This window comes from Echeneis naucrates, chromosome 20 (assembly GCF_900963305.1).
Source record: "Echeneis naucrates chromosome 20, fEcheNa1.1, whole genome shotgun sequence".
Lineage (NCBI taxonomy): Eukaryota > Metazoa > Chordata > Actinopteri > Carangiformes > Echeneidae > Echeneis > Echeneis naucrates.
This window is the reverse complement of record NC_042530.1, coordinates 652086-670933: the sequence shown is the minus strand read 5'-3', so window position 1 is coordinate 670933 and position 18848 is coordinate 652086. Positions and strand designations below refer to the sequence as shown.

Here is an 18848-nt window from a genome sequence, read left to right as displayed (position 1 = left end):
CCCTGCTGTCAGCACCAGACCAGACCAGAACCAGAACCAGAACAGACCAGACCAGACCAGAACCAGAACAGACCAGAACAGAACCAGAACCAAAACCTGACCAGAACCAGAACAGACCAGAACAGACCAAACCTCAACCAAAACAGACCAGAACCGAACCAGACCAGACCAGAACAGAACCGGAACAGAACAGAACCAAAACAGACCAGAACCAGAACAGACCAGAACAGACCAAACCTCAACCAAAACAGACCAGAACCGAACCAGAACAGAACCAGAACAGACCAGAACAGAACCAGAACAGAACCAGAACAGACCAGAACAGACCAGAACCAGAACAGACCAGAACAGACCAAACCTCAACCAAAACAGACCAGAACCAAACCAGAACCGAACCAGAACCGAACCAGACCAGACCAGACCAGAACAGAACCAGACCAGACCAGACCAGAACAGAACCAGACCAGAACCAAAACAGACCAGAACCAGAACAGACCAGAACCAGAACAGACCAGAACAGACCAAACCTCAACCAAAACAGACCAGAACCAAACCAGAACAGAACCGAACCAGAACCGAACCAGAACCGAACCAGACCGGACCAGATGAAACTTTTTCCCAAAGCCTGCTTTCAAACAAAGGAAATCTATATTTTCCATCACTGAAGAAATAAAACTCTTTTCTCAACACGTCAAAGCAGCTCAAAGTCAAACAGGAAGGCCGCCGGCTCCGACACTCGGAGAATCTCAGCGGTCCGGACCGAACATCGGGCTGCAGAAACTTAGGAAGAAATAAAAACATTTTTCTGAAAGAGGTCTGTTCAGCCGAGGTGGACTTAAGGACCGGACTGCAACCAGACCTGAACTCTTCAATCTGGTTCCACTGACAGCTGAAAACCGCCCAGATCAGCGAAGTGGATCTTAAAGAGGGGACCTAAAACTGAAGTCTATGGGAAAACGTCTTTTCCTTCGTCTCCGACGTCACCAACATGTCTTGTTTATAAACTGCGCCTCGTCACAGTTTAGCGCTGTATTTTTTATCACCTCGGCTGCCGTTAAAGTGAAATTAAAGGAACTGTGCGTCAGGATCTGGAGCGGCCAGCTGTCGGCCCGAATGTGTCCGACCAGGTTTCTCAGCGTCGCTCTAACGACTCCAGCTGATGCCGGTCTTTCCTGGTCGTGGCTGACGTTTTGTAAATAAAGTTATGGAGCTGAATTGACTGTAAGTGAATTGAAAAACAAAGAACAACAGTTTGAAATGAGAGATAGCGACAGAAATAGAAAGCTATGTGTCCTTGCATGTGTTTGCATGTGTGCACGCTTCAAGCATGCATCAAGAGTTTGATCTGTCCTCGTGGAGAAGCTACCAGAGCAACGACTTGGCTGTGAGGTCATTAGATCCAGAACAAATATTCCTCTAATTCACTGGTGCTACAAACCGACACAACAGGAATCTAAATCCCAGTCGGATCTCAAGATAAACTTGACTAAACAACACTGAAAACAGTCGCTGCTCAAGTTTTAGGATTATGATGAATTCATGTTTTACCAGAACCCGTATTTTCTTCTTCAGCTGTTTTATTTTGCTGTCCCACTAGTATGAAAGGCTTTTATTGTGAAGGATCTATAAAATCATCAATAAACATTGTTGGTGTTGTTGTAACCATGACAACAGAGATTGTCCAGTGTGAAGCACGTACTGATTTTAGTTATTGATTTTCAGTCTCAGTCCCGGTTCTCGGTTCTCGTCCTCTAAGTCAGAACGTCTGAGCTTCCTGAAGGTGCAGGACTCAAACAGAGCATTAATTATACACACAAACACACACAAACACACACAAACACACACAAACACGCTCTGGGGAAATCAGAGATCAGGAGGACGTGGACAACGAGGACTCGGACACCTGTGGCTCACCGCTCTCAGCCAATCAGGAGGACGGAAAAGGGAAGGATGAGAGGGAAGAGGAGATAAGGACAGAGGAGGAAAGGAAAGGAAGCGAGGAAAGAAAATATGTTTGGAGACAAAAGATGAGACGAGACAAAAATTAGCTCGATAAAAAAAAAAAAAAAACGAAGTAGCAACGAGATGATTTGAGCTGGAAAAAAAAAAGGAAAATATTCAGTTTAAAGATTAAAAAGGGAAAAATGGGAAAACTTGAATGAAACAACCGCTTCTGTCATCAGCTGCTGATTTTGGAGAACAACTCAGACACACACACACACTCAGGCAGAGAGCATTGTGGGTAATTAGCAGCATCATGTCCAAAAGCAGCAGAGGGGGAGATGAAAACCTAAATCTGCATGAAGAGATTTCTTCTGTTTCACTGCAGGTTCCAGATGACAGAGTGTGTGTCTGTGTGTGTGCGTATGTGCATTGATTAATCAAGTTGCACATTGCTACAAGCAAGTTGCCTTGACATTTTTGTTGTTAACTTTTTTGTGTGTGTTTGTGTGCCAGAAGGAATGACCCTGACAGACTAAAAGGGGGATAAACAAAAGCCTGAACTAAGTCCACCTGGCAACCCGCTGCAGCTGTTTGTTCATACAATGGCACTGAGGTGTGTGTGTGTGTGTGTGTGTGTGTGTGTGTCCACGCTGGCAGCCCTCATCACCTTTCTGTTCCTGGCGTTCAGCGACAGGGATGCCCCCTTTGTTTAGTTGTTAAACGCCAAAATCACAACAACAACAACCTGAAGCGGGAAATTCCTGGAAGGAGAAAACAGGAAGAGGAAGTACTTCTGGTCCCTCCGTCTGACCTCCTGGACTCTCCCTTGCTCTCCTCTTTATTCCTTCCTTCCTTTCCTTACGTCCTCCTGTCCTAGTCTCCCCCACCTTCCTGTCATGTCCGACGTCCCTCCTCTGTCAGCGCTCTGTCGCTCAGCTGTCACTTTCAAACTGGGACGGACGGACACACACAGAAAATGATCGGCCTGTAGCTCATGAGGCTGCCCGTCTTTCACCCTCGATGTTGTTTCAGCCACTCACACAGACACACACAGTCACTGCAATAGGACACCTGCCAGTAATGTGTGTCTGTGTGTGTCTGTGTGTGTCACCTCTGCAAAGATCAACGCTTGGGTGTCAAAAGAAAAGAAAGAAAAATAAAAACCTAAAACAAGAAAGGAAGGAAAGGATGTGAGCGTGAGAAGAGAAAATATTCAGACCACTTTAAAACTATTAGAAGAAGAGGAAGAGGAAGAGGAAGAGGAAGTGGCACTTCCTGTTTCCTGGATGGAAGGCCAGGTTCAGGTCATAAAATCCACTCAGTCACCTCCAAAGACCAAACAAACATGATGTCACACACACACCTGACGGCTGACACAATGACATCACAGTTTTAAAGACAACCCCCCCGACCTCCCCAGCTGAGGTCACACACTGGACACTCATCCAGCCAATCAGCCGACACCTGAAGAGGATGGAGGGAAAAATCTGACGGTTGATTTCTATAAACCGTCTGTGTGTGAGTGTGAGTCCTCTCCCGACAAACTCATATTGAGGTAATCTCCCAGAGTGGCCAGCTTTAAGCTTTGTCATCGTACACACACACACACACACACACACACACACACACACACACACACACACACACACACACACACACACACACACACACACACACACACACACACACACACACACACACACACACACACACTTTCCTTCATTAGGCATCAATATTCAGGTTCATTTTAATTTAGCACCAAAGGAGGTCAGACGAGAGAGCTCATCACCCTGTTATAGCTTCGTCATGCATGCCCACACACACACACACACACACACACACACACACACACACAATAAAAAGTGCACAAACTCGCGCACGCACACACACACACTATTCATTCTGCTCTACTTCTGCAGCAGATCGCTGTAATTCGACTGCAGTCGGCAGTCTGACTGTGCCAAAACTGGAAAAGGAGGGAAACTTCAATAAAATTGCTCAGACCAACAATAACAGTCACGTGACGCACAATATCACATTTTTCATTTTTCAAGTCTCATAATCAGCTGATTCAGTCTGATCAGTTCACACACTGTTCTCTGGAGTCAGAAAGCAAGAACTAATTAGAAACACACTCTGGATGTTTCCTTTAACTGTGTAAAGCAGAATAACCAAAGCAAAGTTGAACACAAAGTTCAGCTAGGTCTCTGATTGGCTGTGACATCACCCACCGCAGCCAATAGGAACGTCCGACGTAGTAATGTGACTCCAGACGTCAGTATCAAAGATGGAGGATGAGAATGGACAGATAGAGACACAGGAGTCAGAGAGTCAGACTGATCCATGTTTGTTTAGGAAGCCGCAGGTCTTCCTCCGTCTCCATGACAACCGACCACCTCCCTCGACGGTGACGCAGAGCGGTAGCGACTTCAAGTGTAATCGTAGAACAATGACCCACAAACTCAGATCCTGAGGTGAGGTGTCCCAAAACATTTTGGACAAATTAGAGACAGGACGAAGTGAGACAGCCGCTGCCGCCAAGGGTCAAAGGTCGGAGAGACTGAGCGGTCAAAAGGAGGAGAAAAACAGTATAAAGGTGTGTGAGCACAGACAGGCAGAATCAATAGAAAGCCTATTAAGCTGATCAGCATCATGCCAGGTTTGGATGAGGAAACACACACACACACACACACACACACACACACACACACACACACACACACACACACACACACAGACAGACACACACTCACAGCGACCCAGTTAGATTCATCCTATTTGAGTCTCTCCTCCCCACCTTGTCTCTTCAATTCTGTTATTCTTTGCACGCACATGTGTGTTTTGGTGTGTGTGTGTGTGTGTGTGTCATGCTGTTCTCTTGTTCCGCTCACTGTCGTCCCTCGTGGCTGATTAAATCAGTTTCTATTAGGACTCTCTGTCTCTCTGTCTCTTTATGTTTTTAGTCAAATCTGTGAAATTTTCTTTTTTACAGAAAATCTGATGATCTGGGTCCCAGTCCCGGTCCCGGTCCTGGTCCCGGTCACAGCGTTTGGTCTGAGTGGATGTCTTGTCTTGAGACCAGGATCAAGAAATAGAAAAATACTGTCGTGTAAAAATGGTCATGAACTTGTCAGAGGCCAAAAAGGGGAGGAGCTTCAGTCCCACCTGAGTCAGTTCCTGTAAGTCTGAGCAGCGACTCTCTTTGATCCTGAAGAACAGACAACAGACAGAAACCTGTCTTGGGTGTTTCCCTTCCTCACACCAAGTGCACGCTGGGATACGCTCCAGCCCCGTCACGAACACAAACAGCTGCTGTCGGGGTCGAACACCTCCATCATGGCTGCCAGGGCACTGAGATACATCACCTGGAAATCCTCTTTACGACTACAAATGAGGGCTGGGCCGCCGCCAAAGTGGTAACCAGAAGAGAATGGATCAGTCCCGGCCAAAACCGGTCCAGCACCTGCTGGTCATCTCCCCCCTTCTCCTCCGCTGGGACAGGAAGCCCCAAAAAAAAAACAAGAGCTCCAAATGCCAAAGTACGAATCAACAGAGTGAACACGTCTAAACTATATCAACCTGACACACAAAGGAAGCATCAACAACATCATCGTCTCGTCTCGTCTTGTTGACAAAAATCGTCCATGAAATAAAGTTTGAATATTCGTCAAAAACACATAAGTTAGTTCAGAGGCCTCTTTTCCTCTCATCCTTACGTTTTTTTAAGGGACATGTGATTCAGGTCAAGTGACAGAGTGAGGAGGGAAGACTAAGGGGTGTGAGAGAGAGAGAGAGAGAGAGAGACGTTTGACATGGCCGCCCCTCGTCAAAATAAATCACCAGCTGCAAAGTGTTTTAAAATGTCGGCCGGCTGCTGAGAGCAGCGAGCGTTCAGATTTACTGCAACAAGGTTGGATTTTAATCATCAGCGGATCTGAGTCACATTTAATGTTTCTGCTGCTGGAAGAACAAGTAAACCAACTACAGCAACACACGCTGAGCATCAAGACTACATCTCCCATCAGCCCTCTGGCTTTCAAAAATCCCAAAATGTCACCCATATTATTTATTTCTTTTATGTTATCATGTTTAAGCCGGGCCCAGAACTGGGCCCAGAACTGGACCCAGAGTCCTGGATTAGCTGTGAGCCTGCCTCTTTTCTTTGGACTACACTTGTGGACAGGTGTCGTCGTCGTCGTTGTAAAACATCCAAACATTTTGGAGTTTTGAGCTAAAGCTGCTCTTCAAAATAAAATGTTCTGATCTTTGTCTCCAAATCTCATTTTTAGATTCGAGTCTGGATGCTGGAGGATCGGATGTCGTTCTCTTCTTCCAGCTGTTCAGTTCTTATAGGAATAGGAGGATGAAGAGGAGGAGTAAAGTAAGTAAAGGCCAACTCCACTGGGCCAGTTGTTGATGGTGACGCCAGTCACCATGGCTCTGCTGTTGCCATGGTTACAGCTGTGCATTCTGGCCCCAGCACCTAACGTGGAGATCCAGAGGAACAGGTGAAACCACCGTGTGTGTGTGTGTGTGTGTGTTCTACATTCAATGATTTTGTGATGATTGAGTAGGAGACACATCCATAGAGTGTGATTGATAACTGTGACCTGGACCTCTGCAGCAATAAACCACACACACACACACACACACACACACACACACACACACACACACACAACTAATGAAAAGATGGAGGAATATTTTGTCACCAGCCTCTCACTAACTAACACACACTCACACACACACACACACACACCAGCCAATCATCTTGTAGCTAAACTCAGACATGGAGGCATGTGAACGACTGGAGGTGCGTTTGATTTACGCTCCCAGACACTTAAGGAGAAGTGGACGTGTCACCGAGCCGGCAGAGATAAATCAGAGTCCTGCACCGAAAAATCCCCAACACCTGATGTCATCCCTGCGCCGTGCCTGACCTTTGACCTTTAACCTGCTTGCCCCTAGACTTCAATACAATCGGACTTGTTTTTACCCGGATGCTCATTTAACAGAATGAAGGTTTAGGGCTCTTTGGAATGGCTTCACTTTACAGACCCGGGGTCCAGGTCCAGGGCCTTCAGTATCAGCTGACCTCCTGACCCCGACCGCCCCTCCCTCTGCCCAAACTCTTCAGGATTACTCAGACTTTTGTTGTCTTGCTGCGTGACATTGTGCCTCCAGCTGAAGACTGTCAGGCCTCTATTAAAGTATGTACTTTGGTATTTCACTTTACGTGACTCACCGGAGCAGCTGCAGCTCCATCAACACTTTTACTAAAAACCACAGAGCCTGTCCTCTGGTGGACACGAGCCACAGACGCAGGAAGCACACCGGTCCCTATGACATCGTCGTCAGGTGATGACGAAAAGTGACGCAGTCCACAACAGAAACACAATGTTGAGTTTGAGTCTCAAGTTTGGTGGTAAACCAGATCAGCTCAGTGGATTCAGGTCTTAAGAACAAAACTGTGTGTTCCTCTTTGTAAGAACTGATGTGACCTGACTTTAAACCTCACTGTTGGTTCTTGCGGTTCTTGCGGTTGTCCAGATTTATCCCGTATCATGTTCTGGAAATCAAACCTTTCACACTCTACGGGAACATTTGTGTGCTTCAGAACGAATGGCCGTTAAAATACACTAAAAAAGAAATGAATGCAAAGGGAACGCTGTGAGCTGGATTGTCGGGCTCAGGAGGGTTTTTGAGCTGGATGATAAAAGCTATAGAGCCGCTCTCAGGTTTCATACGGCGCCTTTGCTGCACAAAGCTCGGAGATAATAAGCAGGAAGCTGTTTCAGCTGCAGGAGTGATGTCACAGCCGAGCGCCACAGCACCGCTTCGCCGTCAAACAGCAGCTCGTGTTGTCTCAGCGCCGGCAAAGGAAAGGTCAGACCTGCTGCTCCAACACTGAACAAACAGCACAACACTGTGTGGGGCTTTTCAGCCACACACACACACACACACACACACACACACACACACACCAAGTGTGGGAGCGGACACCCATGGGCTCATGTAGGTGTGCACACACAAACACACACAAATGTAATGCATGTGAGGCAGGCGGCGCAGCGTCGGGACACCTGTTGTTGGGCTGCAGCGGAGCGGTGTCGAGGTGTTGACACAGCAGCTACAGGCCGTTCGGTGCAGGGTTTGAACCCCGACCCCCCCCCCCCCCCGCTGCACCTGCCGCCACGCCCACTGATGGGTCAGACGGCACAGACCACACCCTGAGAGCACCTGTACGACGACGCACAACCACAATCTCTGCCGGGGTCCAGTTACAGTTCAGTGTGTTCAGCTCTTCATTGAACGTTGAAAGAATCACAGCAGAAAAAAAAACCCTCCCTTCCTTCCTATGCCTCCTCATCTGTCCCCTTTCCAACAAACCTCCCTTGCTTCCTAAATGCTTTCTTCCTGTTCTGTCTTCTGAGGTGTTAGCTCTGATGCTAACATCGCTGCTCAGCAGTTATAGGAGGCTGGACTGGCAGCCATGTTGTTGTTGTTGTTGTCGTCATCGCTCATAGTTAAACTCCACAATGTCCAACCTCACGCTTCCTTCCTTCCTTCCTTCCTTCCTTCCTTCCTTCCTTCCTTCCCTGAAGATGTTTTTGGACACCTTTTGAGACAATCATGACTTCCCCCTGGCAGCAGAGTCACACCTGATGACCTTTTTCCATCTCTGTTGTTTAAACAAACTAATGTCACCTTGTCAGCCGGTGCAACACGACTGTGACCTCACCCAGAGAGCAGAAGGTCAAAGGTCATCAGCTGTTCTGACTCTTTTCATTTGTCATCATCAGAATCCCAAATTCAGCCAAAGGTGAAAAACAGTCTCAGGTGTTGTCGTTGAAATCTGATTTGATATGATGTCAACACAAACTATGAAACAAGTGCGACAAACAAAAGACATCAGTCAAACAGGGACATGAGAGAGAGATCCGCCAGAGCAGCAGAACCGGGCTGACTATCCAGGAAAAGTTCAACAAACATCAGGTCAGAGTTCAGCTCACGTACTCACATGTGAAACTCCTCCGGTAACAGCGGCGGTCCGGATCCGTCACAGCTCAGCTGCCCGGTCCGGTCCGGTCCGGAGAGGAGGCGCACGGCGGCCGGTCCATCTGGGGGGTAAAAGCTGCGAGCGGCCGGGGCAACAAGAGGAGGAAGAGCGTGGGGCTGAAATCCAGCTGAGCGGGGAGAAGCCCCCCCTCCAGCCGGGGACGGATAGTGCGCACCGGGAAGCTCAGTCGGCTTCTGCCGGCATCTTCACCGACGGCGGCTTCAGCTCCTCCGGTGTCCCGGTCCGCGGTGCCCCGGTCCTCCGGTCCGTTCTGACTTCCTCCACCTTTAATTTCTTCTCAGGTGTGATAATTAAAAGAAGGCGCCTTCAAAATAAAAGTCCTCCGATGGCTCCAGCTGTTGCTTTTATTTAGATTTGTTTTATTCTGGAGGAATCCAGCTGCTGAACTTTGTCAGACCGGCTCGGACCGGCTGCAGGTCGGTGGGCTGGTCCGGCTGACCGGACTCCCATCAGCCCCGCCGCTTGATCGACCCCTGGACGGGAGGAGAGAGAGAGACGGGGGGGGGGAGAGAGAGAGAGAGAGGAAGGGGGGGGGGGGACGGGGGGAGAGAGATAGGAAGGGGGGGGACGGGGGGGAGAGAGATACAGAGGGAGACAGAGGGAGAGAGAGAGACGGGGGGGGGGAGAGACAGAGGGGGGGAGAGGGAGAGAGGGGGAGGGGGAGGGGGGGGGGGGGGGGGGGACACACTCTCTCTCTCTCTCTCTCTCCCTCTCCCCAGCCGGATACACCACCACATTATTATTTTCAAAATAAAATGAAATCCTCCTCCGGAGACAGTAGAAACGTCTCTGACACTCAGATCATTAAAGTTGGTCCTTTAAAACACACGAGACACCAAAAACAGTAAATAAAAACCAACAAGTAAGAAATAAGACAACAACAGTTTAGAACTGAAGTTTAACAACAAGAACTTCGATCTGGAGTTGGTCAGTTATTTCCCAGCATGCTGTTGTCTCAGTCAGGTGTGTGACAGTCGCCCTCTTGTGTTTGTCATGAGCTATGAGTCTGTGTGTGTGTGTGTGTGTGTGTGTGTGTGTGTGTGTGTGTGTGTGTGTGTGTGTGTGTGTGTGTGTGTGTGTGTTTCTCAACTGGCATGTGCCACATTACCTGTATCAGCAGTCTGTGTGGTGTTTCTGAGTGGAGTTTGTGTGCATGTGTGTATCAGGGTGTGTGTTTAGATGCTGCTGTGTTCTGAACAACTGGCAGCAGCAGGAATAACAAAGTTCATAATAACTGCTGCAGTTACGAAACACAGTTTTGTTTTATTCCCACAACTTTCTTTCTGGGGAGTCCCGGTCTGAACCCGACTGTTCACGCTGCATTTGGACCAAGTTCTCTCTGGTTCCTTTACCTGCTTTCGTCAGCTGTCACTCAAACACAAAAGAACGCTGCTGTGTGGACTGCTGACAGGTTCTCTGACCTGGATCAGTCCTCCAGAGTCACACACACAATTAAAATGACCTCCTTCCAGAATCATTTAAATGAGTGTGACGGCTGGAGTTGTCACACAAAAAGCTAATTTGTTCACTTCCTTTTTGTGTCACGTGAGAGCGAGAACCCAGAGAGAACCTCTATTTGTACCGAAGGATAAAAAGAAGTTCAGTCTGTTGGTGGGGAGGAAAACAAAGTGACTGAAGTTCAGCTCATCAACAGAAGCAGAAGAGAACGGGGAAATAAGGCGGTGGGGGTCCGCTGGTTCAGAAAAGACATATTTCATCACCTTCAGCTGTGTAATCGTCTGTGGATGCTGCTTCTCCTTTTTAATGAATAAAGTTATTCAATGTGAAGTTGCGGCTCTAAACATGAGGCCAACCTTCCCTGTATGTTTAAAGAGAACAAAGGCAGCTTGTTTGAGATATTTGAGATGGTGAAAGAACACACAGGAGGAATTTGTCACTTCTTCATCTGCTGAACGTGACTCATTCTGTCATTTATTGTGATAAAGTCACAATAAAACTCTTGTGCCGACATTATCAATGATATTATGATTCATCATTTTAACTGGTTGTGGGTAGAGCTGTTGTCACTGTGAAGATCAAATATGGGAAAAGATTTTTTTGTCCAGTAAGTGACAACTGTACTAACCCTGAAGTTGGTTCACAGGAAGTTTACGTTCCGCTAAAAAGGGAAGATGAGAAACCTTCCATCACACAGCGACCGATCTCTTTCTCCTGGGCACTGAGACGATCTCGTCGTGGGATCTTTTGGTAAGAAACTGTTTCATCAGTTCAGTTACACCCAGTTTTTATTGACTAAAAGCAGAAATCCTCCTCAGAGGAGATTCTGGTTCTTTAGAGCTGCTCCAGAATAGAAATAGAAATATGTCCAGTTCAGAGTGATAATAGACAGAATGTAAAAACGTGGTTGTTGTTCAGTTCCTCGGTGGAGGTTCAGCTGCAGATCTGTCCCGTTCAGTAGAGTCCTCTGTATCTTTGTGTTGGTAAATCCAGGTGAGGACTTTCATGGCGGTTCTGTTGGTGAAAATGGCGGCTACAGTCGGCGTGTTACTGAGCGTCGTCTTTGTGTCAGGTGAGCTCTTCGTTCGGACTCAAACAGAACAGCTGTTGTGTTTCTCCTCGTGGAGTTTTGTTCCATGTTATTTTAATCATCAAACTGGGTTCACAGGTGATTCAGCTCATTGTAAGAAGGAAAATAACCTCTACATCACTGCACCAAAGGAGATGGAAGCACTGAGTGGATCCTGTCTGCAGATCCCGTGTAACTTCAGACCTCGACCTGGAGAGGGGTTTGTCAACACAACACAAATCGTTGGAGTCTGGATAAAAAGAGATCCTGCTTTTGGAAATAAACCTGAATATGTGGTTTTCAACAGCAGTAAGAACACTCAGAAATATCCAATGAATGTTACAGGAAACCTGAATCAGCAAGTCTGCACCACATTATTTTATAATTTGACCAAAAGCTACAAAGACACATATTTCTTCAGAGTTGAGTCGCAGCCATTCAGAGCAACAGCTATTTGTGATCCTCTTCAGATAACAGTTAGAGGTAAGAAGGTTTGTTTGAAATCTACACAAGCTGAAAATATTAAAGCAAAATGGACTTTCTTCACTCTGAAACATGTTTGACTTCCCACCTCAGATTCTCCTCCCAGTCCCACGATTGAGCTCTCAGGTGAGCTGAAGGAGGCGGGGCTTCTGGGTATAACCTGCTCAGCTCCCTCTCCCTGCCCACTCTCTCCTCCTCATCTCAACTGGAGCGACACAGAGAGCCCTCAGAACCAACAGGAGAACACAGATGGAACCTTCAGGACTAAAATCCAGAAGAACATCACTCTGTCAGACAGACATGATGGATACAGCTTCACCTGTTCTGCCCGGTATCCTGTGGACGGAGGACGAACCTTCAAGATGGCCGAGTCTAACCAGACTCTCAGTGTTTCCTGTAAGACCACAACTTCTTCAGATCCCGTCGGCACATGAAGCTCCATCAGGTCTGAGTTATTTCTCCTCTGGTCTCCTCCATCTTTTATTCCAGACGCCCCGAAGGAAACGTCAGCATCCATCAGTCCATCAGGTCCGGTGTCAGCAGGTACGTGGGTGAACCTGACCTGCTCCAGCAGAGCCAAGCCTCCAGTCAGCAGCTTCACCTGGTTCAAGGAGAGCCAAGCTGGAGACGTCAACGTGTCTGTGGGAGACTTTTACACTTTCAACGCCACAGCTGGAGGAGTTTATTACTGCAAGGCCACCAATGATGTTGGTGAACAAACATCAGAAAGGATCTGTCTGAGCATTAAAGGTAGTCACTGCGTTTACTTCAATGAAACCAACTGTTGCTGTTTGTTGTTTTCTTCTCATCCATTTTTCTCACCTTCAGACATTTACTGTCAAACGATGTCATCACTAGTCTTGTTTTTCATTCAGGAGATCGTTTTAGATGGGAACTTATTCTTGGAGGAATCGTCGGGATCATCGTTCTCATTTGCTTGCTCATCTGTGTTTGGTGTGTATCACTAATCCTGATGTTTATATATCTGTTCCCCATCTGGCACCTAAAAATGGCCTCTTATGTCTTCCAGGTATTTATGGTCAACGCTTGGAGCTACACAACAGCCTCAGGTGAGAAACCACTGCACAGTGATGTGTTGCGTGTTGTGCGTTCTGATGGATCAAACTGAAGGCCCAGATCACATTCACTTTGTTTCTCAGAGTCAAACAGATGAAGATTCATCCAAGAAAACAGAAGAGCTCCATTATGGAGAGCTTGACTTATCCAAGCTGAGAGCAGAGCCGTCCGCTCTGGAGGACAGAGGACAGCAGCAGGACACCATCTACTCAGAGGTCAAAACGTCCAGGACAGAGAACAGCTCCACTGCGGACGGCCTCGAGGGGCTCTACGCTGAAGTGAAGAAGAAATGAACCTCGTTTGCTTTGATAATGGTAAAAGTCACGTCTCATAAATAAGGTTTTGATTTTATTCCATGTTTATTCATCCGTATATGTCAGTAAATGTAGAATAGGTGACTGGAGTCCAAACATGAGAATGTAACTTGGGTCTTTTTTTATATTAGTCATCGTGAAACTGCTCTGAATAGGAAAAGTATCTTCATGCCGCAAGAAGCACTTTTAGCACAAGAGCATGTGTTTTTTTTTTTAGCACAGCGTGATTAACATTGTATTGTATGTTAAAGCACAAATAATATGCTGTAGCTTCACAGTGGTAGATTAAAAAGATTAGATTGTCTAAAGGGGGGGGAAATCACGGTAACCTTCAGGTTAGAGGTGATTTATAACATAACTATAACCGCCGTCCATCTCTAAGATGCAGCAGCTGGGTTAAAGGTCTGAATGGGCACTAGATTAACAATAAAAGTGTTTTTGGTTACCACTGTCTGTGTTTTTGTAACTGAGTGCTGCGGCCTCCCAATGAAGGAAGTGACTGAAAGGGTGGCAGGCATGCCTTCGCTGGAGAGACAGACACATAAAAAAATCAGCTGTACATTGAATACTGTAGCGTTAAAACTAAGAATTAATGTGTGAAAAACTACATGTTGAGGAAGTAGACTAAAACAGAGAGGAGTGAGAAAGGAGAAGTGCAGTCCATCAGGTCTTTGCCCAAATAAAGTCTGAGGCAGAGAAAATAACCTATAATAACCTCTTCACTTATTTCAAATAAATGAGTAAACTGTTTATTTAAAGTAGATAAATAATAAAAGGAATAGAAATGAACAATATTGAATAACAAGAAGTTAATGGATGAAGGAAATAGCAGTGAAGATGAAATAATCTCACTCAAACATTATAGCAGAGAAGGAGACAAAGCTGTCTCAGTGAGACAACAAGCAGAAGAAACCCAACGGTGTCATAACTGACTGGGTGAGATGCTCAGGTGGTACGCCACAAACTAACTGGCTGTTAGAGGGAGAACAAGTGTGGCCAGTGTGGTAGAGAAGATTAACCAGGAGAAGTGAAATTGGTGTGAAGGGAAAAGAGAAGGAAATGCTTGTAAGTAATACATAATGAAGGTTGTGGTATTACGTAATAAGAGACATTTTCACAGAAAGGGTAGAAGTACTTCCGTGTGCTGACCCGGATACTTGAACTGTAGAAAAAGCAACAGCGAAGGAGACGATACCACGTTAGGTATCCCAGAGAAAATCTACAGCGACAATGGAACACACTTTGTCATTAACGGAAGACTCTACAAATAGAGCTCATCGTCCACAATCAGCAACTCCAGAAGATCCAGTTTGTGAAGGTCACAAAGAGAAAGACCTGCTCCAGTCGGTGGTGCTCGATAGGAAGGTCCATTCCAAACTCTCCTCACCGCTACAACAGCTGACGGGGCAGACCAGGCTGAAAGCTCTGAAGTTACTGATGGAGAACCCCTGCTGATGATGATCAACAACAAACCCAGGTGCAGAAGTCGCACAGTCATGGGAAGGTACAATTTGGTGAAAAGGCTAAATACGAGGTGACAAACCAGCTCCAAGTGGAAATTCAAAAGAACGGGTCCGCTCCACTCAGCTGTTGGTTCTGATGCTTCATCCTTGTCAGACTTTGAAGACTCTCAGAGCTTTTTTTCTCCCGAACATTTGGAGGACAGGAGTTGCTGCTTTTTGAGACCATTTGTTCCTGTTGGGTTCTGCAGCCTGTCCATTTCTGGCACAAGTTCAGGCAGTTGGTCCGCTCTGGTTTAGTTGCGAAATGTCGTCTCAGTTTGTGGTGTACTCTTCACTCCATTGTCTCCATTTTCATTTGAATGAGCTGGTTCTGGAGTTGAACATATTTGGCATTTGGTCTGAATAAAGTTTATCATTGAGTTACTTGTGATAGAATTGATGTTCAATTTTGCTTTACTTCTGATCTATGTGTGATGTGAACACATTGATATTGATCATTAAAACACACATTGTTTATGTGAGTTTCACATTCACACTGCCAACACTGGGCCTGGATAAAAAAACGGTGTTGGTGCTTTGTTGTCATATTACCTTCATCTTTGGAAGAGTTCAGCCACAAACGATCCATCAGTCCAACTTTGGTCCCAGCTGAAGTTTGCGTGGAGATGACAATGCTGCTGAATCTGGACACAGCTGAGGAGTCATCAGGGAAAAACAGAACAACAGCAACATCCAGTGGAGTTTAAAAACTACTGCAGTCATTTTACAGCTCATTCAACTGTATTTGGAAAACGCATTACTAAAAATAAAATCGAGCAGACAACTCTGTGAACCTGAAATGTTTTATTTTAAATTTGGACTTTAAATCAGGAGCGGGGAAAACGAAGCCCAGAAAATGACCAACTCACCAATTAGCTGCTGGTCTCATCCAGAACAATGACATACCAACATCTCTAAACCATCTGGGGCTGAGAGATGAGGCCAAAACCTAAACAGTAAAAACTGCAGTTCTTGTGAAGACCAGCTGAGTCCGACCTCGAAGAAGACTCAACCCCCCCGACATAAGACGAGGAATAAACAGACATCAATCAATGACGCATCATTTCTGAGGATAAAATCACATCATATATAAAAGGTTCAAATCAAATCAATTTCTACTGCTCCAAATCATGAAGTTCCATCAAGGTCCCTCAAACAGAGAACAGGTCCAGACCAAACTCTGTGTGGAGCTGTTGGAGAGGCCGACAGCAGACAGACAGAGGAGGAAAACACTTCCTGGGGCAGAACCGGGCTGGGGGGGTCTGCCTCCACTGGTTGGGTCGACAGAGGGAGAGGAGGGGGGACCAGAACAGGAGGAGAGAAGAGAACAGTTTCTGTGCTCAGATGGACTCGAAAAGCTTCAAAGACGATGACGTAGTTGGATTACAGCTGCTTTTTCAACAATTTTGGAAATGACAGGGAGGTTAGATATGAGTCCATAAACCGGATCAGGTCTTTGGAGGAGAGGTTTCATAACGGCTGTGGATCATCACCTGGAGATAAACTCACACTGATCACATCCAGACCAGTGGCTGTTTTAGATGATGAAACTAGCTCAGAGAGATTTCAGATTGTGAATTCTGCCAACTGTAAAGAAACCCATAAAATAATCTGCTACAGACAGCAGATTAGTACAAGTGCAGTCATCAGACGCTGCTTTGCAACATCAAAGGAGATGTGTACATTTTCAGGACTTTGGCCCGTCGGTGTCCTGGACTCCTCTTGCTTCCTCTGCTCCGAAACAGTGTTTGATCAGATTCCTGTCAGGTTTTCCTTTTTGGTATTTCACAATCACAACAATCATTGTTTTACGTTAAATCACTGCTGCTGGTTTGTGTAACAGTCCCACAGAGCAGAAGACAAGCAGCATTTCCTCAAGTCAAAAAAACTCTGGGGGAGTCGTGTGTGTTTGTGCAGACAAACACTCCATCTGTGTGTGTTTGTCTGCACAAACACACACAGATGGAGACACCACTTCTGCTGACATCCTCTTCGACATCCCACTTTTGTAACGGCCAGCTGGAGTCCGATTTCTTAGGAGAATATTTATGGCGCCATCATTTGAGAAATGGGAGGGATGGAAACGGTGCTTAATGTGGCAGCTCAACACAACACTTCCACACAATGTCATTGCTTACATCTCGCACTGTGACAGTCGCTCGTTTGGTGTGTGAAGGCAGGAAGATCTCAAATGTCGGGTGATAATTAGGTTGAGAATGCATGTCGAAGCTCGACTTCTGAAACCAGAAACATCTGCGTCAAATCTCCACAGTATCCAAAACAAAGTCATTTGCAGCTGTTGTGTTTCATTTGGCATGCTCACCTCAGGTTGGATGAGTTCAGCCTCATCACAGTGGACGGTGTAAGGCCTCCCTGGAGAAAAGTGGCACGAAGCAGGCATCTTGATGTAAGATGAATCTTTTTGTGCTTTCTTCACCTAAAAATAAATCAGAACATTTTAATTAGAGGTTTAATTCTCAGACCAAATTTTGTCCTTCATATGTGCTCGCTGAGCTCCAGCGGGATGGAAGAACAAGGAGCTAAAGAGCAGGATGTGTTTCCAAAATGTCACCTTGTTTTGTCAAGCTTCAACAATTAAATGCCATTTTCTCGGCTGACTTACCGCTCTGATATCACCCTCTGACAAAAACACTGAGTAAAGAGAGAGAGTATCATTCATTTTACCGTTTTCCAAGAGATCTCCAACGGCAGTAGATACACGTTGAGGTTTTTCTTCTTTGTATTTGGGTTTGTTGGTCGCAGGAACAGAAGAACGTGTCCGTCCATTTGTGTCAAGAAATTCCAGAAGCGCCGTAGATAATCCATCCTTTAGACAGGCCTGACAGCTGGAGGACTGAGGGGGACTTCAGTCTGCAGTGAAGTGGAGACAGAGACAGGTCATCAGCTGGAGGACTGAGGGGGACTTCAGTCTGCAGTGAAGTGGAGACAGAGACAGGTCATCAGCTGGAGGACTGAGGGGGACTTCAGTCTGCAGTGAAGTGGAGACAGAGACAGGTCATCAGCTGGAGGACTGAGGGGGACTTCAGTCTGCAGTGAAGTGGAGACAGAGACAGGTCATCAGCTGGAGGACTGAGGGGGACTTCAGTCTGCAGTGAAGTGGAGACAGAGACAGGTCATCAGCTGGAGGACTGAGGGGGACTTCAGTCTGCAGTGAAGTGGAGACAGAGACAGGTCATCAGCTGGAGGACTGAGGGGGACTTCAGTCTGCAGTGAAGTGGAGACAGAGACAGGTCATCAGCTGGAGGACTGAGGGGGACTTCAGTCTGCAGTGAAGTGGAGACAGAGACAGGTCATCAGCTGGAGGACTGAGGGGGACTTCAGTCTGCAGTGAAGTGGAGACAGACAGGTCATCAGCTGGAGGACTGAGGGGGACTTCAGTCTGCAGTGAAGTGGAGACAGAGACAGGTCATCAGCTGGCCTGCTTTCATTCAGAGACAGATCTCTGATTAAATCAACAACAAACCATTAATATTTGGAATATTTGGGTTATCACTTTATTTATTTTATCTGTTTTTTACTTTTACTTTCAGGGTTTGATAAGAATCAACACATAAATTATAAAAACAATGTTTTATCAAAACCTGCACAGCTGGAACACCAAAGAAGGTGAAGATCCAGATGTTTGGAGCCGACAGCCGGTCTGTCTCCGGTCTCTCTCTCCGGTGTTTCCTCCGGCTCCTCCCGGTCTCTCTCTCCGGTGTTTCCTTCGGTGTTTCCTCCGGCTCCTCCCGGTCTCTCTCTCCGGTGTTTCCTCCGGTGTTTTCTCCGGCTCCTCCCGGTCTCTCTCTCCGGTGTTTCCTCCGGTGTTTCCTCCGGCTCCTCCCGGTGTTTCCTCCGGTGTTTCCTCCGGCTCCTCCCGGTCTCTCTCTCCGGTGTTTCCTCCGGCTCCTCCGGTCTCT

General features: G+C 46.6%; 2 protein-coding genes and 1 long non-coding RNA gene across 7 annotated transcripts in view; 1 reads left to right on the top strand and 2 right to left on the bottom strand.

The window, feature by feature from the left end:
- LOC115060804 (sodium channel protein type 4 subunit alpha-like) overlaps window positions 1-9412 on the bottom strand; it is an 82236-nt gene extending 72824 nt beyond the window's left edge. For all 5 annotated transcript variants that reach the window (XM_029528915.1, XM_029528913.1, XM_029528916.1 and 2 more), the window contains exon 1: window positions 8966-9412. The gene's annotated coding sequence lies outside the window, so the exon portion shown is untranslated. The remainder of the gene's footprint in view (window positions 1-8965) is intronic.
- A 1503-nt stretch (window positions 9413-10915) lies between these two features.
- LOC115061281 (sialic acid-binding Ig-like lectin 14) lies at window positions 10916-13857 on the top strand. The gene is made up of 8 exons (XM_029529577.1): window positions 10916-11233; window positions 11477-11555; window positions 11652-12035; window positions 12129-12431; window positions 12525-12785; window positions 12911-12989; window positions 13066-13105; window positions 13196-13857. The coding sequence occupies exons 2-8, from the start codon at window positions 11489-11491 to the stop codon at window positions 13403-13405; spliced, it is 1344 nt and encodes a 447-aa protein (XP_029385437.1). The 5' UTR covers window positions 10916-11233; window positions 11477-11488; the 3' UTR covers window positions 13406-13857.
- Window positions 13858-14148: 291 nt separating this feature from the next.
- Window positions 14149-18733, bottom strand: LOC115061283 (uncharacterized). Its single transcript, XR_003842321.1, has 5 exons — window positions 18531-18733; window positions 17614-18328; window positions 17252-17365; window positions 15481-17165; window positions 14149-15259 (listed from the first exon to the last, which is right to left on the bottom strand). It is a non-coding gene; the product is annotated as an uncharacterized LOC115061283 (long non-coding RNA).
- Window positions 18734-18848: the final 115 nt, after the last annotated feature.

What these genes read in the sequence shown, in the direction of transcription:
- LOC115061281 (XM_029529577.1), top strand. Translation starts at nt 11,489, where the DNA reads ATGGCGGTTCTGTTGGTGAAAATGGCGGCTACAGTCGGCGTGTTACTG. An exon ending in TCTTCAGATAACAGTTAGAG is followed by an intron (nt 12,036 to 12,128) that starts GTAAGAAGGTTT and finishes TTCCCACCTCAG; the next exon opens with ATTCTCCTCCCAGTCCCACG. An exon ending in TGCTTGCTCATCTGTGTTTG is followed by an intron (nt 12,990 to 13,065) that starts GTGTGTATCACT and finishes TATGTCTTCCAG; the next exon opens with GTATTTATGGTCAACGCTTG.